Here is a 25,911-nt window from a genome sequence, read left to right as displayed (position 1 = left end):
GTCAAAACAAGCTGAACGAGCGAGCCACATATCAAACTCGACTCGAGAAAATTATCTTTCGCTCGACTCGAAACTCGAATCGAATTCGAGTCGAGTCTAGTTTTAGCTCGACTCGTGCCCATCCCTACTTGTGAACAAAATGGAAGAACGTTGCAGAGCGTTTATTGCTATACGTCGTGTTACACACCTTTTTAATGACCTTTTCACTCCTTCTGTAATATCAGGGAGCCATCATGATTCGCAGCAACTTCAGTTAAGTTCTTGTTTCTGTATAAAAGTGTCATTTTTGTTCTTCTAATCACGCGTGTCTTCCTGTTGTTTCCTGTATCATACTGTAGAACAGTTTCTACGTATGGTTTAAAGTTCACCGATCTATGCTGCTCGGAAATGACACAAATTGTGAAACTTATTTTCGTCTCCACGCCCCTTTAATTAATTTGAAATGAAAGGAACAGGGTGGATGCCAACATACTTGTTAGGGAGAGGGGGTTGAGCTTCTAAATGTAGCACCGATCATGTATCCGTAGCCCCGATGCACACGGACAATAAGTGTTGCACGATCAATTCACGACTATTTCCCGCGTTGTTGATGCGAGGTCGTGCGGCATTGCAGGACCCTTGGCACGATTGGCAGCGGAAACAAATCTATGGATACGCACTAAAGATGGTTTATAACAGTATAAAGAACGAAGTTTGAAGAAGAACTGTACAAAGAAAGAATTTTGCAAAGGAAGAAGTATAAAGTATATATATTTTGTTAAGTTTAAGGTTCCATGAATATGCTCTGAGGCTGTGGGAGACGATGATGATGTTGATGAGAATAATAAACGAAATAGTGGAATGAAGAAAGTAGGAAGAAACTGGAAAACCACAATTAAACCGACTCACATGGTATTTGTCCACCAATTCAGTATCATCTCGTATGTTCTCATTTCGTCTCTCGTCAAATTTTGATAGCTAATCTTGTTCCCTAACACCAGCTGCAGTAGCATGTTGTACTCTACACATACCATATTGACGATTTATAGTAAAGTTGTTAAGCTGTGCCATGCTTCACTTCATAGCAAAATTCTCTTCATTTTTTTTTTTTTTTTTTTTTTTTGAGTTGCCAGGAACTTGTTTAATACAATCATATTTTTTTAAAAAAAATGTAATAACACATAAGGTTACAAAATTTACAGAGTATATTTTAATATTATAATTTTATATATTCCAAGTAAAGGGGAAGGGGCTATAGAGCAGTAGAGTTTAAATAAATGTTGACTACACGTACGGTAACTTATTTACATAATGGTATAAACTATAGATACTAAACTTTCGAAAACGAATTGCTGCTACTTCTCACTGTGCTCGGGCTTTATTACAGAAACTAAGTAAGCTACAGAAGCTAGCTTCTTCTTCTTCCTATTACTGTGTTTCCCTGAAAATAAAACCCACCCAGAAGATAAGTCCTAACATATTTTTTTAGATTGCCCGTAATGTAAGCCCTCCTCCAAGAATAAGTCATACTCCGAAAATATGCACCAGTAGTTGCAGGGCTAGTAAGGGTTAATTTATATATAATACGAGATTATAAAATGTATAAAATTATAAATGTACGTATAATACAGGATTATAAATGTTCTAGTAAATGTATACAGATAATGTTTCTGTATTTGTGTAAATAGATAAATGAGGAAAACTCGAGCAATTTCGTGACTCGGACAATTTCGTGATAATTGCACAGTTGAGGATTATGATTCCCTGCCTGCCCCCACCCCCACCTACAAGTTACGGCCCTGATTGTTTGATTTGTGAACTGGTATCCCTGACTGGATTAACGCTGTTGGAAGCTTGTGTAGAATTCATTCGACGATTGCTGCTTTTTAGATCCTGAAATTAAGGCATGTATCAAAATACTTTGCTTTGACTCCGACTTGCAAAGTTCCATTTTCTTTACATGTTTACTATTGGATATGCTGCTTTATTCTGTCTATTTGATGTTTCTAATCTATTGCAATATTTACATCGCAAACTGCACATCAAATAATTAGATCATCAGTTTCAAAGCGTTGATTCTTAAATCATACTGCAAGAGCTTACAACTTTTCCTTCTTGACCTTTGGCATGTTTGAATAGTGAGCAATATGCTCTTACGACACTAACAAAACAACTGCAGAGATGAAACGCCAAAGTAACAACGAAATGCTCAATTTATTCTGACAAGGAACCCTAGGTATCTATCAGACCCCGATTTTCATGAAACTTTGTATATAGAGAGAGTACCTCGGGAAACTCGCACAGCCAAAATTGTAGCTGCAGAGTCCAAGACGTTGGGACACTAGGACCCTAGAAGGATCAAAGGTGGAATGTCAGTACATTAAGGACATGGTGACAAAATGCACATTTTTGTTTAAAAGTAATCATTGTAGCGACACGAAATGAGCATACATCGATACGAGATGGTCGATATGATCTGTTAAAAGTTATAAAAAGAATATCCGCCATCTTGAAAGAGGCCATGTTGAAACTGGTGCGATTGGTGTAAATGAGAAGAGGGTCATCCGATGCATTAATTTAAACGTAAATAGCCACAAAAACCTGTTGGTGAAGTCTGTTGTGGGATTATATTATTCCTGTGCTTCTGGTAGAGTGGTGTAGGTACAAGATAAGCAAAGTGTATCTCATGACACTCGAGCAGATGGAGGGTATGGAGCGCTATAGGTGGACTGATATGACGTTCTGATTGCTGTTCGAATTCATTTAAGTCTAATAAAAAGTTACAAGTTAGTGTCAACCATGACATTATTATGAAGATTGAACCGTCATATCAGCACATCGACACCAATTACATGTTGACTCTGACACAAATGTAGTGCTAAAATTAAATTGCGTTCGGTTTTCTAGTTCCACTGATCCCACTCATAGCGATCCATAATCTGCATCTGCTCGAGTGTCATAAAATACACTTTGCTTATCTTGTACCTACACCACTCTACCAGAAGCACAGGAATAATATAATCCCACAACAGACTTCACCAACAGGTTTTTGTGGCTATTTACGTTTAAATTAATGCATCGGATGACCCTCTTCTCATTTACACCAATCGCACCAGTTTCAACATGGCCTCTTTCAAGATGGCAGATATTCTTTTTATAACTTTTAACAGATTATATCGACCATCTCGTATCGATGTATGCTCATTTCGTGTCGCTACAATGATTACTTTTAAACAAAAACGTGCATTTTGTCACCATGTCCTTAATGTACTGACGTTCCACTTTTGATCTTTCTCGGGTCCTAGTGTCCCAACGTCTTGGACTCTGCAGCTACAATTTTGGCTGTGCGAGTTTCCCGAGGTACTCTCTCTATATACAAAGTTTCATGAAAATCGGGCTCTGATAGATACCTAGGGTTCCTTGTGAGATTTCTTTATATACTAAGCCTCGATTTCATGCATTACAGTGATTCTGGTTAAGAAAATTAAGTTTTGTTAAAGTTTGTGTTTTCTCTTGTGGTGTTTTGTGAGATGAAATTGTTGCTCTTTGTTATCGTGCAGAATATTTTTGTTATTGGAGCGAAAGAAATCAAAGGTAATTTTTGTAATCCTGAAGTTCTCAGTCCAAGGGCGCCCATGTTGCTTTTTCTAGGAGGGGGCAGTATAAGCGACATTTCAAATGTAATCTCAAATTTTGCGGTAAATATTTTTTAAAATCTTTTGAGTTTTCGATCTTCCGAAGTACAATTTCCTCTAGAGGGGGGCAAGCGCCCAACCTTGCCTCCCCTGATGGGCGCCCTTATCTCAGTCCAATTTTACTATTACTTTCTTCATTGGTGTAATTTCAAATTTTGCGGTCGCCTAAGGTTGCGAATGAATACCATCTTTTTAAGCTCTTGTTACAACTAAGGTATGAAATTTTACGCAGCTGCTCAAATCGAGTGAAAATAATTTATTTTTCTATTTAAAAAAAAAAAAAAACATGATGAAAAATGAAGGATAAAGATGCTGAGAAGTCAGAGGTAAAAAGGGAGGAATCTTACAAATTAACGTAACATCATGCCCAGAAGTACATATTTTAAACTCTGGGTATGAAAATAACTACAATTTTGAGAAAGTGCTGGACCTTAAAATCCACTCTCTACTTATGATCGTTCTGAGTTTACTTGTTCATGAATTGAAGCTTACGAAAATCAATTCGTCAAAGCACACTTTCCTTCATTGTGGTAAGTGAAGTGCTTGTTATGACTGATTGCCGACTTAAAAAGAATCGATCCGGCCATCAATAACTGTCCTGTTTGTACCGCTTCAAACGTCGCAGAGGTCACTCACTGGTTCAACATTAAGGACACTTGTATTATCGACGTGACCTACAATTCACAGTCATGCTTCTCGGAATTTACATATAATATGGTTATAATATGTAGTTTCAAATATACAGGGTGTTATTAAATTACACCGAAAAACTGTAAGGGGTGATTCCTTACATAAAATAAGAGAAAAAGTTCATATGGACCTGTGGGGAAAAGTGCATAGTTTCAGATCTAGGGCTGTCCAAAATCACGAAAAGGCCAAATTTCAACTGGCGCTATTTCGAATTTCAGGAACTGTGGATGGTGGTCCTTACCAACACAAAGGAAGCCACGCATATGCAATCCAAAAATGTATATTTCATTAATTTTCAGTGGCTGTACATAGTATTCCATTCAGGGTGAAATTCCCAGACATGCCATCAACCCAATTTTGAGATATGCTTTGACTTTATGACTGGTCAAAAGTATGCAAAAGATAAGCCTTGATAGCAGTGAACACAGAATCCTTTGGTACGATGTCGGACGTGTTACGGATCGTCAGCAGCACGGTTTCTCGTAATCCGGAAAACGCATGCTGCAATGTTTTCTTTCACGCTTATAAGTGAAGAAAATGTGAAATATATCGCGACGAATTACATCGCATCGCACATTATTACGAACACAAAAAAACATGGAGTTGCCGGTTCCTAACACTTCCGACTTCCCTCCGAAGCATTGGATGTTCATTGTTGTCAAGGCTTACCTTCTACCTTCTACCTTGCCAACGTTGGACCTATGTTGTAATTGGCCTCTTTGGACCATTTGCCAAGAAACTCAATTGGCACACTGAGAAAAATGATTGGGTTGAAACATGATCATGCGGTGTGGTTAAAAAGATTTAAACCAAATTGGGTTTTTTAGGAACGATGGGTGGTCACTTGCAACCCAACTGCATTAACCGTTGGGTCAACAAAATGACTATATGTCACCGTAGAGTATTTTAAACCAACACTTGATTCCTACCTGGTTAACGGAAAGTGTCATGATACGTGAAACATATAGTCTAATCGAAGCTGATTTAAGTGGACTATTAAGTACTACAAAAATTACAACACATGTTTGTTATTCATTGTCTATTCAGTCGAAATTATACAGAGTTATATCTTGACAGAGCACGATTACAATAGCAACGTTAGCTCCGGTCCAAGCGGAAGGCTGCGGAAAAAGAAAGTAGCGCCAAAAAGAAAAAAAATCATTGCATCGAAACCACAATGCATGAATAGCAGTGTTGTAATCTTTTTTCCTGTTATTCTTATGTCCTAGCATACAAGAATAACAGATGGCGCCACTGTTACTGTGTAACTATTGTCAGACTGTTCACAAGTTTTAAAAAACGATTATTTTGGGCAATTACAGGAAACTTAGAACGTTATTTGTAGCTTTGCACAAATGTCAAATATACTGCGAAAAACTTTGAAATAACTACTTACTAGCTATGAGAAATGAAAATATCCACAGCCAGTACGTAATTATTTCTGATATACTCGGAAGGCGATATCGTTGGTGTCGGCACACACATCTTCTTCCCAGAGCTTGCTCTGAAGCGCCACTGAGAGAACAGTGACGAGTTTTGCAAATTACCTTCCTTTTCCTGATCCTGAGCTTCTTCCCTGTCTCTTTTGCGCGAACCGTCTGTCAGACTGATCAAGCCAAGGGCAGCCGGTTCTACAGATCGAGGCAGGGGACCTGCTCCCCCTGGATAACTATCCGAACGGGTTGTCCCACCTACTCATCAACACATATCATCATCCATCTTCTCGAGTAAAGTTCAGCTCTCGTGACAATAGCTCGTTATTTGCGATGGCAGACCCAGGCTCAGGCAGTGGAGCATCTTCAGAAAGTCGACATGGAGGCTTACCACCAGTCTTCGTTAGCCCACCTGCTATCTCCACGAAGGTGGAGAAGCGGAAGGACTATGCCGAGAGACAAAGACGAGCTTCTGAACGCTCAACCGCCTCCACTACATCAGCCTGTTCTAGATCTCGATCTCGATCTCCACGGAGCCAACCCAGTTACTCTGATAGGGTCAAACATTCGCCTCCTGCAAAGAAACACCATATCGATGTTTCAGAATCATCTGACATGGAAGCCGACGTTTCACCGACAGCACGCCGATCATCAACATCTGTTCATCCTGTTTCATCTTCACCTCACTGCTTTTTGCTTCAAAACTTCGACACTAAATTCACCAATGAAAAATTCATCATCCTTCAACTTCGCAAATACCTACCAAGCATTCCACTCACTGAAGTTGTAAAAACCCGCAATGGCTTTATCTTCAAGTCATCTGATGCTAACTTCCTATCTACAGTCCGTAATAAAGCCTCGTTTGAGATTTTCGGAAAAAATGCTACACTTGTCTCCTTGAACGCTACTCGTCGTAAGATACCACCTCCTCCAAAACGTTCTCCGATGTTATCTGTAGTTATCAGGGGAGTCGATCCATCATATTCTGATGATGAAATACACGACGAATTGCGCAACGAGGGGCATACCATTGATAAAATTATTCGCATTCGTAATAACACTGGGCCTACTTACATGGTGCGAGTCCTAACCATATCTCAAGAGACGATCGACCATCTGCTTACTCATGGTGCCTTCATTTACAAGCGCAAACATCGCGTTGAACCCTCTCGATCGTCTGCGCCATTGCCATTACGATGCGAAAAATGTCAAACGTACAACAATCATGCAACAGCGCATTGTACAAACCCCACTGTATGTGGGTATTGCTCTGGCCCCCATTTAACTCGTGTTTGCCCTAATATGAACCTTCCACCTCAATGTTCTGCGTGCGCGGAGCGCCACCCTACCTATAGTTATAAATGTAAACGCAAACCATCCCCGGACCAAACACACCCTGAATTAGTAGTCCCATTACGTACTCAGTCTACCTCCACCTCCACGAACACAGAAACTTCAGTAAATGATCCAGTCACCGTTGGTAAACTGTTAGAATTTCTCACATTAACCCTGCAGAATATTCATCCTTTCCATCGTCCACACATCCTTCAGCAACTCACTCTTGCCGCCAAAGCCACTTTTCATGTAGCTCTATATGCCACTTACTCAAACAATTATGTTCACTTCCATACTACACCACTCGAAACATCTGTTTAATATCTTGGTTGTCATGGATATCAGCTTTCTGTTTCTCAATATTCGTTCAATCACCAAGAATAAAACTCTTTTTCAAGCACTCCTACAAGAAGAACACATCACTGCTTTTCTTCTGAATGAAACTTTTTTGACTCAGTCCATGCAATGCAGATTTCCTAACTACACGTTGCTTCGCCATGATAACATGACACCAGCGTTAAGAGCGAACGGTGGAGTTGCTATGGGCTTTCGCCATAATATACCATTCAGACAGCATAGCTGCCCTGCACTAGCCATACCAGAGCATATCGTAGCTACTTTGTATTTTAAATCCATCGCTCTTACTTTCGCTACCATCTACGTCAGACCCGGCACTCCAATTCCGTTAGATTTTTTCACTCACATCTCTAATAACTTCAAACATTTTATCATCCTCGCAGACGTAAATTTTCATAGTCGCTCTGCTCATGAACGCACCCAATTTCAAGATCATATAGCATCTCAGACTTCAGGAATTCTTCTCAACCTTCCTTCGCCCACACGTCCAGTTTCCAATACCACACCCGATATTGCAATTACATCCAATACAATAGTTACACGTTGTACCGTGGCAGTCTTAGACTTACTAGGTAGTGATCACGCTCCCATTAGAATCACATATCATACTGGTCTCGTCCCTTCGCAAGCAGCATCATCACCTCATCTCACACCACGCTATGATAAAGCAGATTGGGCCAATTATCGCACTTACATCTCTTCTACCATCGACCATTATCGTTCACCAACCACTCCTGACGAGCTTTCGACGCAGGTCACCACTATAACCAATGCTATTCAGCAAGCTTCAGCTCTATACATTCCACAAACCGAATCAGTACCTTATCGACCTAAACTACCACCTCACTATCTCGCTATGATCCGTCGTTCCCGTCAGTGTTATCGGGAATACCTGCACACTCGAAACCCTGATACTTTACGTCTTCACCATCAACTCCAGAGAACTGTTCGCAACTATATTACAGCTTATAAGCAACGCCAATGGATCAAAACATGTAATCATCTTTCTGAAACATCGCATCCCACGCTCTACTGGAAACGCTTTAATGCACTCTGTGGAAAAATCACTAAGACTCCTTACCCCCTTCTACTGGATAATACAGCCATTCATTCCGACCAGGATAAAGCGAACGCTTTCGCCAATTATCTTCAAGATATATTTACACCGTCTCCACCTGATCATATGTTCCACCCTCACCCTGCTGAGGCAGTAAATACTCAATCTAAATCTCTTCAACCTGCTGTGACTCATAGACTTCCTGAACATGTTCTCACTGCTCCGATTACAGTCGAAGAAATTACTTCTGTTGTCCGGCGAAAACGCAACACAGCTCCAGGATTCGATCGTATCACCTATCGCCATATTAAAGAAAGCCCCATCACACTACTCCTACTTCTATCACTGATATACACCTTCATACTTCGCACTGGCTTTTTTCCGATAGATTGGAAGGTATCAAAAACTCTTATGTTTCCAAAACCGAATAAACCACCATCCGACACTTCATCCTACAGACCGATTCAGTTAACCTCCACTTTCAGCAAGATTTTCGAACGCATTCTTGTCAAACGCTTACATCCATACCTAACAGATCGAAACATTATTCCCTCTCATCAGGCTGGTTTTCGACCTTCCTATTCAATAAATGACCAATTACTCCGCCTTTCTACACTTATTACCAATCATTATAACTCCGTCCAACCGTCATGTATGGTTCTCTTTGATCTTGAAAAAGCCTTTGATAAAGTTTGGCATTTGGCACTTATCTATAAACTCATTAAACTCAAACTTCCTATCACAATCATCCGCCTCATCTATCATTTTCTCGTCTGCCGATTGTCATATGTCGCTATCAATGATGCACTCTCTCATCCTATTTTTCTACTGTGCGGTGTGCCACAAGGATCTGCCTTATCACCTTTATTGTATGTTCTCTTTGTCGCAGATTTTCCCGAATTACCTCCTAATGTTCACCTGTTACAATATGCGGACGACACAGCTTTTCTGGCACTCTGCCGAACTATCCAACAAATCAATGTCTGTCTTCAGGAAGCTATTAATCGCTTTATAGCCTGGTGTCGCAAATGGAATTTAACAATAAATGCTGCCAAAACCCAAACTATAGTTTTTATTCCGCCACGCAAACGCACCAAAGTTCATCGAAATCCTTCTTTACTTTCCCTTACAGTTAACCAGGTTCCTCTCCGGCCTTCAAAAACAGTAACCTATCTTGGGATAGTTTTTGACCACCGTCTGACTTGGACCCCACATCTCAAATCAGTGACCACCAAAGTACGAAACAGACTTAATTTATTGAAACGTCTCACCGGCACTACCTGGGGCCTCTCTCCAAGTCTAGTTCTTAATACTTACAAAGTCTTTCTCCGACCAGTCATCACATATGGTTTTCCCGCTTGGATCTCCGCTCCACTATCCTATTATAAGCAACTTGATATTTTCGAACGGCATGCGTTCCGTCTTGCCTATCGCATATTTCTACCTAGTCCTACTCGTGACCTGTATTCACTCATCACATTTCCTATTCTCAAATTTCACCTGGAGACACTCCGTCACAGATTTATCACCACACGTTACACTGGACATCATCCTCTTCTTTTTGCCACTATGCACCTTCTCGCACTCCATCCCTCCCGACCCCGATATTATTACACACCGTTACATTTACTGTATACTCTTTATTGCTACTCGCTTCCCCCTGATCACCTGGACCTCACACTTCTGGAGGATTATCGTCTGCATGCTCATTTACCTCATGTTTTTCCTTCATATAGTGCACAGTAAACCCTCTTGTAACTAACAGGGCTTCTCCTGTCTTCATTAGCCTAGCGTCGCCCCTAGGCAGAAGATAACTGCATTCGTCTTCCTAACATTTCCCTTGTGTTGTCCTGTGCTTGCACCTCATCTCATCTTTCACGCTCATCCTTTTATCACGATTTAACATAAAAACATAATATCATTGAAGCTTATGTAGTCCTTTTCTCTTCCACCATATTCATTTGTCACCCAGGATCTATGCCTGCATTTCCATACAGATATCTTCATATTTTTCCATTTTCTATTATTATCTATATGTATCTGTGTTCCTATCATTCATTTTTTTTTATATATATTTTTTGTTTTATCATTTTGTATTATGTAATTTCTATGTGTTTATTAAGTTATATATTTGTGTAGTTTTCCTCTTCACATCCTAATGATTATGATCGCAAAGATCATAATGGCTTATACAATGCTTTAAGAAAGTTAATAAAGTAAATAAATAAATAATTTACCTTCACTTAGACCAGCCACCCTTAAGCCAATCCTACTTTTCCGTCACATCTTCTCCTGAAAGAGGGTGTAGCCCTCTCAGAGGTAGCTAGCCTCGTGCTAGCATTAAAAAAAAAAAAAAAAAAAAAAAAAAAAACGTTGGTGTCCACACATACCAGCTGTGACGTACCATACGTCAAATCAGCTGCTTTTTGAAATCCTTTCCTCGATCCTGGGACTTGCTCGTCAGATATTCGCTGAGCAACAGCTATCAGACTTATCTCAGCCAAGGGTAGCTCGTTGCGACACGTTTAGACTGGGGCATTTCCTCACCTAAGTCACTATCCGAATGGGTGGCTTCTACCTGCTTACCATACCTTGTTAGCTGTTTTGTGTTTTTTGTGCTAATCATCATATCATGGCTACTGGACCTCAAGCTTCTACAAATCTTTCTTTGGGCCCCTCCGCTCCGTCAGCATCTGCCGATAAGCGAAGGGAGAGCTCTAAACGCACCTCACGTAGCGAAGTTCATCATAGTCAGCCTCAGTCACCTCAAGCAAAGCGCCATCACACCCTCAGTGAATCATCCACCGACTCAAACTCATCTCATCGCATGGACGCTGAAACTTCTGCTATTACATCTGTCAAACCTACTGTTCATTCATTTCTGCTCACCAACTACGATCCTCAATACCTCGATCTGAAGAAACTGTATCATCGTATCACCAAATACATCCCACGGACAAGCATCGCTCAAATCATCTATACACAGAAAGGCATCATCATTAAAACTCCAGACGATAAATTCGCTTCAACACTTCGTAATACTTATTCATATGAAATCTTTGGGAAGAATGCATCTGTTTCTAAGCTCAACACTCCATCAGCCAAACAACCGCCGCCACCACGCAAACAACCTGCTCTGTCTGTCGTCATCCGAGGTGTTGACCCCTCCTTCACAGACGAAGAAATCACACAGGAACTCCAACTTGATGGTCATTCTATCATCAAATGTCTTCGTATTAAAAACGCTCAAGGAAACACATACATGGTTCGTGTACTAACCAACTCACGCGACACCATTGATTCTCTTCTTTCAAACGGGGCCTTCATCTATCGCAAACGTCATCGTGTCGAGCCATCTCGGTCTCCTGCACCTCTTCCTGTGCGCTGTGAAAAGTGCCAGGTATATAATGACCATCCGACTGCTTCCTGTCCTAATCAACTTAAATGTGGTTTCTGCACTGGCCCTCATAGCACCCGCAATTGTACTAATCTTAAAGACACTCCTAAATGTTCCACCTGTAACGAAACTGGACATGCCACTTACAGCTACAAATGCAAGGCAAAACCTACTGCGGATCCATTCAAGCCTGAATTAACCGTACCACTGAAACCACATGTTACTCAAACAGCTTCTGCTCCCCACGATGTCTGTCAACCAATCACAATTACACAGTTCTTATCGTTTATAACTGTTACCCTTCAAAATATTCATCCTTTATTGCGCAACCATATTCTGTGTCAAGTTCAACAAGCTGCCAAAACCATCCTCAACATCAATTTCACAGCTACTTATTCTGGCCAAACTGTTTACTTCCATTCTGATCCATTGCAAACTGATGCTTAAAACTCTCTCACACATCATACTGCTTTTAATTAATATGGATCTTAATTTTCTTTTTATGAACATTAGATCGTTACCGCAACATAAGATCTTATTTGAACAACTCCTCTTTGAAAAACATATTTCATGTTTCCTCCTAAACGAGACTCATCTTACGGCCCGCAAGCACGTACACCTTTCAAATTATACCATGCTGCGACACGATAACACGACTCCAGCAAGACGGGCTAGTGGTGGAGTAGCTATCGGTTTTTCGCCATCTCTTCCTTTCCGCCGTGCTACTCTTCCCCTTCAGCCATTACCTGAACATCTAGTTACTACCTTGTATTTTAAACAGCTTAACATCACAGTTGCGACAATCTATATTCGTCCTGGACATCCTCTTCCATATCAGTTTATTCAATATATCTCAGACAATTATCGCACTTACATCATTCTAGCTGACCTCAATTTTCACAGTCGCACCCCCCGTAACACGACGCCGGATGTTGTTATTACTTCTATTAACCCCCAAACTCGTTGTAGACTTGATGTACTAGATCCTCTTGGCAGTGATCATGTACCGATACTTCTTACCATCACAACGCCACGTCCTGCTTCTAGTACTACTTCTGAACCTCCTCGCTCTTATCCAATGTTTGATAAAGCCAACTGGAATGGTTACCGCACCATACTCGAACATCAGCTAGAAACTGTCCAGGAACCCACTACAGAAGACGATCTTTATGTTGCGCTCGATACCATTACTGCTGCCATCAACACTGCCTCTGTCCAAAACATTCCGGTTCGCACCGTTCATACTTACAAACCAGCTCTTCCCCCTCATTATCTAACGCTTATCAAACGTTCCCGGGCACATTATAGAGACTACACTCACACAGGCAATCTTGAGTCTCTCCGTCTCCACCGTCAGTACCAACGCACTGTCCATAACTACATAGTTGCTTATAAACGCCGTCGCTGGATCACTACCTGTAATGATCTTTCCACCACCACTCATCCCACAAAATACTGGAAGCGTTTTCACCAACTCACTGGCCGCTCATCTCGCACACCTTACCCACTCTTAGACGGAGACCAACCCCTTGCTGACGATACTGCGAAAGCAAACGCCTTTGCCGATTACCTTCAAGGAATTTTCACTCCTCTTTCACCTGATCCGTCTCTACGCCGCCATCCAGCCGATAATCTGAATCTTTCAACACCAGATCTTCAACCCAATTCCAGCCACCATCTCCCTGCAAATAGTGATCTTACTGCTCCTATTACGGTTGAAGATATCCACATCACAGTCGCCAGAAAACGTCAGTCGGCTCCAGGCGCTGATCGTATTTCTTACCGACATGTGAAAGAGGCTCCATATATTCTTCTTCATTTACTGGCTGCTATCTATACATTTATTTTACGCACAGGCTTCATTCCGACTTCTTGGAAATCCTCGATCACTCTCATGTTTCCCAAACCAAACAAGCCTACACATGCTGTCTCTTCGTACCGGCCCATTCAGCTCACGCTAGTGTTCAGCAAAATTCTAGAACGTATCCTTATTACGCGTCTGCACCGTCATCTATCCGTTCATAATTTACTTCCTCTTTCGCAAGCAGGCTTTCGGCCTTCCTATAGTATTAATGATCAGCTTATGCGCCTTACAACCCATATTACACTGCAGTTCAATACATCCAAACCTTCCTGTCTTGTCTTATTCGATCTGGAAAAAGCTTTTGATAAGGTATGGCATCTTGGTCTTATATATAAACTCCTCTCTTTCCGTCTTCCTCTGTGTTACATCCGTTTCATCTTCCACTTTCTCTCTTGCCGCCTTAGTTATATATCTATCAACAACCACCTCTCACACCCCATTTTCCCGCATTCTGGAGTTCCTCAAGGTTCATCATTATCTCCGTTATTATATCTCTTATATGTAGCCGATTTTCCTCCATTACCTGGCAATATAAGTTTATATCAGTTTGCCGATGACACAGCCTTCCTCGCAACCGCAAACACTGTCCAAGAGATCAATCGAACACTGCAGATTGCAATTGACACCTTTCTCGCTTGGTGCAGACGCTGGAGATTGAAATTAAACGCTGGCAAAACACAAACAATCATATTTCTTCCTCCGAACAAGCGCTCACGCGTCTATCGCAATCCGGCTAACTTCTCTGTCCATGTCGACCACGTTCCTCTCCAGCCACAAAACACTGTTACATATTTAGGCATAGTCTTCGACAGACATCTTAAATGGACAGCCCATCTGAAATCCATATGTGCCAAAGCCTACAATCGTCTCAATCTTTTACGCCGCATCACTGGTACAACTTGGGGCCTAAACACCCGAACACTTTTAACCACTTACAAAGTTTTCCTTCGTCCCGTTCTTACCTTCGGTTTTACTGCCTGGATTGCCGCTGCTCCCTCGTTTTATACTCGACTACAAATTCTTGAACGACATGCCCTCCGACTAGCTTTCCGAATCCGCCTTCCCAGCCCTACCAACGAACTCTATGACCGCACTCCATTTCCCCACATTCTTTACCATCTCGAAACATTGCGACACCGCTACATTTCTTCTCGGTTTCAAACTCATCACCCCATGCTTCTAGCCACAATGCATCATTTCGCTTTACATCCTTCCAATATCCTTCTACGCCATACCCCGCTTTCCCTCCTCTTTACCCTCTACCACTTCTCCCTACCCCCCGACAGTCCAGACCATCTATTTATCACAGACTACATCACCGGCACGGCATCACCTTGCATCATTCCATCTTATGCACAGTAGTCCTATTGTCTAACTGGGCTTCCCCTGTCTCCATCAGATCCGGAGTCGCCCCCGGATCAGAAGATAACACGCATCTGTTTTGCTAACTATACTCGATGTTGTGACGTTTGGTGCACCTCATTTCCATTCATTCCATTCACCTTAATTTATGATTATGGTTAAAGGCCATAATGTCCACCCTTTTCCACAATATATGCTTATTTAATCAAATGAATTAATGTATCCCCACTGTATTTATGATTGTGTATAAACTGATGTTGAATAAAGTTTAATAAAAATAATAATACCCATCCACACTCTCCAAATCCTCACGATCCCATTACTCCACTTCCCGATATAAAGGGCGGTACCCTTTGGGCGGGAGCTAGTCGACCGTGACTAGCAAAAAAAAAAAACGTTGGTGTCAACTCTCAGAATTCAGGATCGATCATTGATCTATAGACCTGAGACCGATTACTAACGCTCTGCGAGCATCTAATTGTCTTTTTGTTCATATAGGGAGGATTGTTCTGTTCCAGACAATCGACATCCCCTTGCAGTCCGTATTGCTGACTCAAGTGGGAGCCCGTGGCCATCATCATCATCATCCTCTAATCGTTTCTTCATCTATTGTTGTGGAGAGCCAGTGCTTGCACTGACCGACATCTCCGCGAGGACGTATTGCTTCCTCAAGTGAGAGCCACAGTGGGCTTCCTCAAACTCTTCATTCATACTATTGCCTCGAAACACTTTCATCTGAATTGCATCCTCTGCTAGGTTAAATCATCATCATGCCCCCCTCCCCGACGGGAGCGAAGGGTACAGCCACGAAACCAGGTCACTCTGCTGGTACGAAGACCACTAAAGCAGATACCTCTAAGCAGACTGGATCTCGATCTCGCTTACGATCTCCAATTAGGCCCTCCAAGGAATCAGACGCTAAGAAACCAAGGCACTATAGCTCTGATGGAGAATGTTCCAATGCCTCAGTGACTGCGAGAAACACCGAGATGGACTGGGCTAATGCGCCATGCTCTCCTACTCTGCCAGCTAACAGAGAAATCGTGTATAATTTCATCCTAAAGAACTTCGATACCAAGTACCGGACTTCACGTGCCATCTTCATGCAAATCAATAAATATGTTCCGCGCGCTGATGTCCACCAAATCATTCCTACTAGGGATGGAATCATATTGAAATCTCCAAACCCTAACTTTCATATTCATGTTAGGAACAAAGCTACCTATGAAATTTTTGGGCCGCAGGCTGTGTTGACACCTCTCAATCCGAGCCAACGGAAAACACCTCCGCCACCTCGTCGTCCACCACTTCTATCAGTAGTTATCCGAGGCATTGAACCCGAACTTACTGATGACGAGATCTTTGATGAGCTGCGATACGAGGGCCTGGAAATCAAAAAATGTATTAGAATTCGTAACAACACTGGCCCTACCTACCTTGTGCGTGTTTTGACCGACCAGCAGCAAATAATTTATCATCTTCTAGCTAACGGTGCTTATATCTATCGCTGCCGCTACAAGGTAGAGCCTTCTCGCACGCCCCCACCTCTTCCAATACGATGCGAGAAATGCCAAACATATAACGATCATTACACCCATAATTGTACAAACACCGTCAAATGCGGGTACTGTAGTGGCAATCATCTGACCTGAAATTGTCCCAATTCAAGCGCACCTCCTCAATGCACCACTTGCCCTGAAAAACACCCTACATACAGTTACCGTTGTCGTGCCAAGCCCACACCTGCACCTGATAAACCAGAATTAGTAGCACCCATCAAAACTTCTGACGACAGCACCCCACCTGCAAACTCGCTGACACATCCTGTCACAGTAGAAGACCTCTTAAGATTCATAACTCTTACTTTACAGAACATCCTGCCATTTCAGCGCCAGCACGTCCTCAACCAAATCATTCACTCCGCTAAACTTCTTTACAATCTCACATTACACGCCACATACAGTGGATCCAACGTTCATTTCCAAATTCAACCTATTGAAACGGCTGTTTGAACATGTTCCGTAGTATCAGTGCTATCTCCATTCTTCTGGTCCACACCATTATGGCTTACAATTTCTTATTTTTGAACATAAGATCTCTTCTTACGCATCAAGTACTGTTTCAACAACTTCTTCTGGAGGAAAACATCACCGCTTTTGCTCTCAACGAAACGTTCCTGGCTCCCTATATACCCTGCTATATTCCTAAATACGTTCTCCACAGACATGATGGACCGAACGGCGCTCGGCTCCATGGAGGTACAGCTCTTGGCTTGCAATCACGCATTCCCCATCGATCTATTATTCTACCTCCTGCTCTTCAGTTGCCCGAATACAATGTTGTTCTCTTATATCTCAAGAATCATACTATAGCTTTTGCAACTATCTATGTCAGGCCGAGACAGGATATACCATATCGGTTTTTTCAATACCTCTCTGACACCTATCGTAAATTCATTATCATGGGAGACATCAATTTTCACAGCCGGCCTCAACACGAAAAACAACGATTTTTGAATTTCCTCACGCTTAATACGACCGGCCACTTCCATGTACTTCCTCGGCCAACTCGACCATCTAGCAATACCACACCTGATGTCGTTATATCCTCTACAACACTCAACTCTCATATCAATATTGACGTTTTAGATTCTTTGGGGAGCGATCACATACCTATCAAGCTGTCTCTTGCTACCAACACTTCTTCACACAATTCCATACCGAAGAGAAAAGTATATGTGTATCATCAGGCCAACTGGCCAGCGTACCAAGCGACCATCACCGCAGCACTTTCTGATACTCTAGAGCTAACATCACAACATGACCTAGACACTGCCGTTCAGCATCTCACTCAGACCTTACATACAGCTGCTGATCAACACATTCCAACCGCATATATTTCTCCGCACAAACCGAAACTTCCTCCACGATACCTTTCTCTCATAACTGCAGCTCGACGTGCCTACAGAGAATACACCCGCAGCCGTAATTTAGAAGCACTTCGCCTCCATAGACAATATCTTCGCATCACTCATAACTACATAATCGCATACAAACGCCTTCACTGGACCAGAACTTGTAATAAACTCAACGAAACATCGCATCCTACTAAATATTGGCGACAATTCAATCAACTCGTTGGCAAATTTCAAAGGACACCATACCCACTAGTTATAAACCAGCAAGCACTCTCTTCTGATCAGGACAAGGCCAATACCTTTGCCGCCCACTTCCAAAATATCTTTACTCCCTTACCTGGCTGGCATACTCCACAGCGTTTACTTGCAGAAATCGATCGGTTATCTGATCCTAACTTAACACATTTGCAACCACATCATAGTCACGCTCTGGAACCAAATAATGCACTCACAGTACCCATCCAACCGCCAGACATCCAGTCTACTCTCCTTAAAAAACGCAATACTGCACCAGGCTTTGATGGGCTTACCTATACTCTCATTAAAAACGCACCTCCTGTTGTCTTCACCATCCTCAGTTTTATTTATACATTTATACTCCGTACTGTTTTTTTCCCCATCACTTGGAAGTACTCAAAAGTATTACTCTTTCCTAAACCTAATAAACCACCCTCTGACGTTACCTCTTATCGACCTATACAATTGACGTCTACGTTCAGCAAAATATTTGAACGTATATTAGTGCGTCGTCTCCACGATCACTTAGAGACTAACGCTCTTCTACCATTGCATCAAGCTGGATTTCGCCCCAATTTCAGCATTCTGGACCCCCTGTTACGTCTCAGCACCTCTATATACAATCAATTCAACCAGGGTCATCCATCATGTCTGGTTACATTCGATCTAGAAAAAGCATTCGATAAGGTTTGGCACCAGGGTCTTATATACAAGTTATACTCTTTCCAACTTCCTCTCTCTTACATACGGACTATACGCTCCTTTCTCACAGCCCGACTTGCTTACATATCGATCAATGATGCTCTGTCATTTCCAATATTCCTTAATTCTGGCGTTCCTCAGGGATCTTCTCTCTCTCCTCTGCTGTATTTGCTATATGTCTCCGACTTACCAACCACTCCTGGTACACAACTTTTCCAATTCGCTGACGATACTGCATTTCTCGCTGTCGGACGGACAATTACTGGTATCCAACAACGCCTTCAACAGTCAATTGACACATTTGTTGACTGGTGCAACGTTTGGCGTTTGGCTATCAATGCTACTAAAACACAAGCTATCGTTTTCTTACCATCTGGTCGTCGATCTAGAGTACACCGAAATCCTCATTTGTTACGACTTCATGTTGAGAACTCACCAGTCACCAACCATAACACTCTTAAGTATCTGGGCATTGTGTTCGATTCCAAGCTTACTTGGACACCGCACCTTCTCACTGTCATCAAAAAAGCCAAAAACAGACTTAACTTACTGAAACGACTAGTTGGTACCACGTGGGGTCTACATTCAAATCTCCTCCTAAACACTTACAAAGTTTTCATGCGTCCGGTCTTAACCTATGGTCACACAGCTTGGTTGCCAGCTCCTCCTAAGTACTATCGAAAGCTAGCAATACTCGAACGCCATGCATTTCGTTTAGCCTTCCGTATCCAGCTCCCCCACCCAACCCGTCTACTCTACGACCGTATTCATTTCCCCCCGCTCTTATCCCATCTTGAGGCTCTCCGCTTAAAATACATTACGAAACGCATTACAAGTGCTCATCCAGTATTCCTGAACATTCTCCGCTATGATAGAGACTATGACACCCCTGCTGTTTATTATCCGACACCTTTACAACATCTGATGACCCTGTATCATTTGAACATCGGCCGCGAGAACGTCGATCCGGAAGTTTTCGACATTTATCATCCTGGCACAGTTTCACCGCTCATCTATCCATCTCATGCACAGTAAATCAACCACTAACAGGGCTGCCTTTGTCTTCATTAGTTCCTGAGTCGCCCCAGGAACAGAAGCTAACAGCATTCGTCTTACTAACAATACCCATGTGTTGTCACGTCATAGCACTTCACCCTCATGACATCTACCACTCTTCCTGTCTTGCCTACCGTCTATTTCTGTGATTGCACCGTATGTTTTATAGCTCCAGATGAACCTGAATCACCGCAACTGTGTTTTGTTATGTTCTCTTCATTTCAGGCGCCGAAGTTAAGGAACGACTACGACTTATATGTCAGCCAGACGATCTTCCTTAGCATCCATGGCAGATGAAAATTGCCCTCACTTAATTGATGCCCATCCCTATGAGTGAACTGAATAAAATGTTAAATAAAGATGACTAAACACCACCTAGACCCTCTCATATTAAAATTGATGCTCCTATACAATCCGACCTCTTCCCGAAGAAAGGGCGCAACCCTTTAAGCGGGTAAACGTAAAAAAATCGTTGGTGTTCATCCATACTTACTACGAACCTAACTCCTCTTGTAGTTAGTTACTGTGCTAAGCAGTGATCAAGTATTGCAAACGTACTTGTGAGATCAGCGCAGATACCCTACATAGGAGATTGACAGAGAGTCTTCATCTTCTGGAGGGTTTATCTTAAATTTTGAAGGTCATTGCTTGTAATCACAGTCTGACCAACTCTTTTGTCGCTTTGTTAGGGCTACCTGTAGCACTATCTGAGCGGGGTGTTGTTTTCATCACTTTATGCGGTGCATATTTTTATCGCACCATGCATAAGTTACCGGGATTAGTTCAAGGTCCCACACCTAAAGCAGTAGCTGATGCCAAACGCGATCCTCGAACGAATCGACGTACCCGTCAGCTCTCGGAGGGTAGTTTAGATTCGGCTGATAAGCGTTCCAGATCTCGCTCTCCTACCTATATTCGTAAGTCGGAAGAATCGGAACCAATGCAGACGGCCGCTGGGGATCCTAGCACATCTACTGTTGGATTACAACCATCATATGCAGCCACCCTTGCTCGTCCTAAATTGCATTCTTTCCTTCTAACTAACTTCGACCCAAAGTACAGTAACACCCGCCATATCTTTAATCAGATTATCAAGTATCTTCCAAGGGCCAGTATCCAAGAGATAGTTTTCACCAGGGGCGGTGTTATTATTAAATCTCAGGACGAAAATTTTGGCATTACTCTCCGTAATAAGGCCAGTTACGAGATTTTTGGCAAAGCTGCACAACTGTCTAAGCTTCCTGACAAAATCAAGCAAACTCCTCCACCTTCGAGAACACCAATGATGTCCGTAGTTATTCGCGGAGTTTTACCTGAAATAACAGATGATGAGGTGCTTGAGGAGCTAAAAGCAGAGGGAATTGAAGTGACCAAATGTATACGTATCAGAAATAATAACGGTCCAACATATATGGTGAGAGTTCTGACTACTTCTCAATCCTCGATCGATGCCTTGTTACAAGATGGCGCATACATATTTAAGAAACGTCATAGGGTGGAACCTTCCCGAACAAGCCTCCCTCTTCCAATTAGATGTGAAAGGTGCCAGGTGTACAACCAACATATAACGGCTAAGTGTCCAAATGTCGTAAAATGCGGCTACTGTGCTGGCAACCATGATACTAAAGAGTGTCCTAATACGGGAAAACCACCTCTATGCTCGACCTGTTCCAGTGACAAGCATCCAACTTATAGTTATAAATGTAAAGGGAAACCGAATCCAACTCCTAACCACCCGGAGATGACGGTACCGCTACGTACCATAGATTCTAACGTGCCTTTGTCACAGTCTATCACCTCTCCTCTTATTGTGGAAAACTTCCTCCGCTACATAACACTCATATTACAAAATATTTTCCCATTCCAACGTCAACTTATATTAGATCATGTTATTGCAGCAGCCTCCGCTATATTTCAAGTTAACTTGTATGCTACATATTCTGGAACGTACGTTCACTTCCATATTGCTCCCCGAGACACTGCAGTTTAACTCCGTAATTTTGTGTATGAATATGGCTCTGACACTTCTTTTTCTGAACATTCGTTCTTTAGCGCAACACCGAATACTATTTGAGCAGTTACTGCTTGAGGAAAATATCGATTTATTTGTACTAAATGAGACTGCACTTAAACCTGCTACTTATGTCAGATTTCCTCGCTATCAATTTCTTCGCTGCGATTATGCAGACAATAACGCACGAGCCCAAGGTGGCGCTGCAATTGGAGTTCATAATAAACTTACTTATAGATGTAACTCTGTTCCGCAGCATATGCAGTTACCGGAACACCTAGTGACAACAGTTTATCTTCCTCACCTTATATTAACAGTAGCTACAATATACGTTCGACCAGGTCATATCATTCCTCTTGCCTTCTTCACCTATTTGTTTCACCACTTTAAACATCTTGTCATACTAGCCGACGTTAATATTCACAGTCGCTCTGCCCGTGATAAAGCTGAGTTTTTCGATCATATAACTCTTAATTTAAATGGGCATGTCCATCAATTGCCCAAACATACGCGACCAAGCAGTCAGACTACACCTGATGTTGTTATTAGCACTGCCTCTATGGTCGATAAATGTAATATACATGTACTAGATTGTATCGGCAGCGACCATCTTCCGGTGAAAGTCGTTATCAATCATCAGAGACGACAACTATCTGAATCAACTATGAGAACTATCATGTTATACGACAAGGCGAAATGGGATCAGTTTCGTACTGATATAGATGTTGCTCTTGCCTCCTTTGTACCACCGACATCAGAGACCGACCTTAATAATACCGTCCATAGCATTAGCACAGCTATCACCAGTAGCGCGAGGCAAAACATATCAACCTATGCTACCTCCGCAGTACTTGGCTCTCGTCAAAAAGTCTCGCACTTACTTTCGAAAATACGAACAAACACGGAATCCAGAGTATTTGACTCAAGCAAGACGATGGCAAAGGACAGTTCATAACTATATTGTTGCTCATAAACGGCTTACCTGGAGCAAAGCATGCAATCAATTGAACACAGAGTCACATCCCACGAAATACTGGAAAAAATTTAATCTTCTCACTGGACAGACAGTTAGTTCATCTTATCCTCTAATACAGGATAATAAATCTCTAGATACAGATCAAGATAAAGCAGACGCTTTAGCCACACATCTTCAGTCAGTATTTACACCCCCGCCTTGCACACACCAATTCAGCCCTAGAGTTTCTGAAGAGGCAATTGCACAATGACTTCAACCTTCTATCCAGCACACTTTAGAAGCGGATAATCCTTTGACTCGTGAAATCACCTCCGCGGAGATACAGTCCATCATCAAGCGTAAACGTAGTACTGCCCCAGGCTTTGACCAAATAACTTACAGATTACTTAAGGAATGTTCGGTCAATTTTTTCATATTTCTAGCATCGATATATACATTTATGCTTAGAACTGGTTTCTATCCTCTTGATTGGAAGGTATCTAAAGTCTGTATGTTTCTGAAACCCAACAAACCACCGCATTCCGTACAGTCCTATCGTCCAATCCAGTTAACTTCCACGTTAGGTAAAGTCTTTGAAAAAATACTCGTATCTCGTTTACACCCATACATTATGGATCTACAACTTCTACCTCTCCATCAAACTAGATTTCGACCTCATTATAGCATAAATGATCAACTACTTCGTCTAACTACCATTATTACCAATCATTATAATAAGTCTCTTCCGTCCTGTCTCGTTTTAATGGATCTGGAAAAAGCTTTTGATCGGATTTGGCATTATGGATTATTTTATAAACTTCTTAAACTGGGTCTTCCTGTTACATACCTCCGAGTCATATTTTCTTTTCTACTCAACCGAATAGCCTATGTCAGCATAAACAACTCATGATCACATCCAGTCTTCCCATACACAGGAGTACCGCAAGGCTCTAGTCTATCTCCTCTTTTGTACATACTCTATGCTTCCGATTTAACATCTCCATCACCGAACACTTATCTCTTTCAATATGCTGATGATACAGCTTTTCTTACACTGGGAAACACGATACAGCAGATTAATACAAACTTACAGACAACAATTACTAGCTTTCTGAATTGGTGTAGTAAATGGAGACTTTCAGTTAATGAAGACAAAACACAATCACTTGTTATTTTACCTCCTAAATGCCGCAGCAAAGTTAGACGAAATCCAAATTTACTACAGATACGTGTGGGAGATCACTTTCTTCAACCAGCTAAAACTGTAACATACTTAGGAATCATTTTTGACGATAAGTTGCGATGGACACCCCACCTTCAGAAACTTGTTATCAAAGCAAAGAACCGCTTACAACTTCTTCGTCGTCTTGTTGGCCAGACCTGGGGTCTAAATTCCAAATTATTGCTTAACACATACAAAGCATTTATGCGGAGTATACTTACATTTGGACACATAGCCTGGTGTTCAGCGCCTCCGAAATTTTACAATAAATTTGAAATTCTAGAGAGACATGCCATTCGTCTTGCATTTAGGATCAAACTTCCGTATCATAATACTGACTTGTATGAAAAAATTACCTTTCCTCCGCTTGTTCAACACATAGCACAATTGCGTCATAAGTTCATAACTACCAGTCTCCATGATCGTAAAGATATCTTTCTTGACACCATATTTACTGATTTACAAGAATCTCAATCTAAATACTGCTATACACCACTCAGACTTTTGCTTTCCATATACATCCGCACCCTTCCAGCAGATCACCACCATGCCATCTTTTTCCGTCACCAACTCATCCCTCAACATCTGCCACATCTTTTTCCATCATAGCACTTGTCTCTCTACAACACTAATCTGGGCTTACCCCATGTTTCTCATCAGTCCTGAGACTCCCCAGGACAGAAGATTAATCTGCATTTGTTTGAACTAACATCTATATGTTGTGTTGTGGCGTTACGAGCACCTCACTCATCATCATTTATCCATTTATGCATTTTCTACGTTATTCATTAGTTTCAGTTTTTTTTCCCGCACCTTTTGTTATCTTTTTCTATGTGCACCTTTCATTACTAGTTTGTTATTATTGATATATTATTATTGTTATTGTTGTTTAATATCTTTATTTTTTGATATTTGTTAGTGTATAATAACAATGATTATTTCACAGCTCCTTAACCAACTATGAGTTTAATAAAGAATAATTGATGCTCCCACATCCCTGGCCAAGAGAGAGGGCGAAACCCTCTAGTGGCCGTTTCTTTACACCCATTGATTCCAAGTTCTTCAGCTATCAACAAATGTTTTTACTTAAATTGATACACTCAAGGTTTTCCGAATCGTTTTCTGCATTTACTTCATTCTTATCTCATTGGCAGAACCTTTCATGTGTCGGTTGATGGTGTCAAATCCTCGTCTAGACCAATTAAAGCAGGTGTCCCACAAGGCGCTGTACTTTCACCGCTTTTATATAAGCTCTATACAGCAGATCTTCCAACTTCACCAAACTGCTTTTCCGCAACGTATGCCGATGATACCGCCTTTTTCACAACAAGTAGTTCACTTGCACAGTGCTACATCTATACGCAACGTCAACTAGACAGATTTCAGGAATGGGCCAGGCGCTGGAGAATTAAAGTAAATGCCGACGAAAGTTGCGCTGTCATCCACAGTAGAAGACGCACCCGCGCCCCTCGAACTCTAATATATGAGAACGCACACATTCCTCACGCCACGCATGCGAAATATTTGGGTGTAACATTAGATCAGGGGCTCACGTTAGCCCCACACATCAAAGATATAAAGCAACGAGCATTACGGAAAATCTCGGCATTGTACCCCATTTTTCACTGCAGTTCAATCTCTC

The 25,911-nt window shown here is 41.8% G+C and overlaps 1 protein-coding gene across 1 annotated transcript in view; it reads left to right on the top strand.

Moving 5' to 3' along the window:
* The first annotated feature begins 3,410 nt into the window (after positions 1-3,410).
* The window catches only part of LOC145662635 (uncharacterized), an 82,369-nt gene continuing 59,868 nt past the window's right edge, over positions 3,411-25,911 (top strand). The window contains exon 1 of the mRNA XM_081728404.1: positions 3,411-3,573. Coding sequence (XP_081584530.1) covers positions 3,510-3,573 — 64 coding nt within the window. The 5' untranslated portion in view covers positions 3,411-3,509. The remainder of the gene's footprint in view (positions 3,574-25,911) is intronic.

Source organism: Thermobia domestica, chromosome 10 (genome assembly GCF_964235325.1).
Source record: "Thermobia domestica chromosome 10, izTheDome1.hap1.1, whole genome shotgun sequence".
Classification (NCBI taxonomy): Eukaryota; Metazoa; Arthropoda; class Insecta; order Zygentoma; family Lepismatidae; genus Thermobia; species Thermobia domestica.
This window is presented reverse-complemented; position numbering and strand designations above follow the sequence as displayed.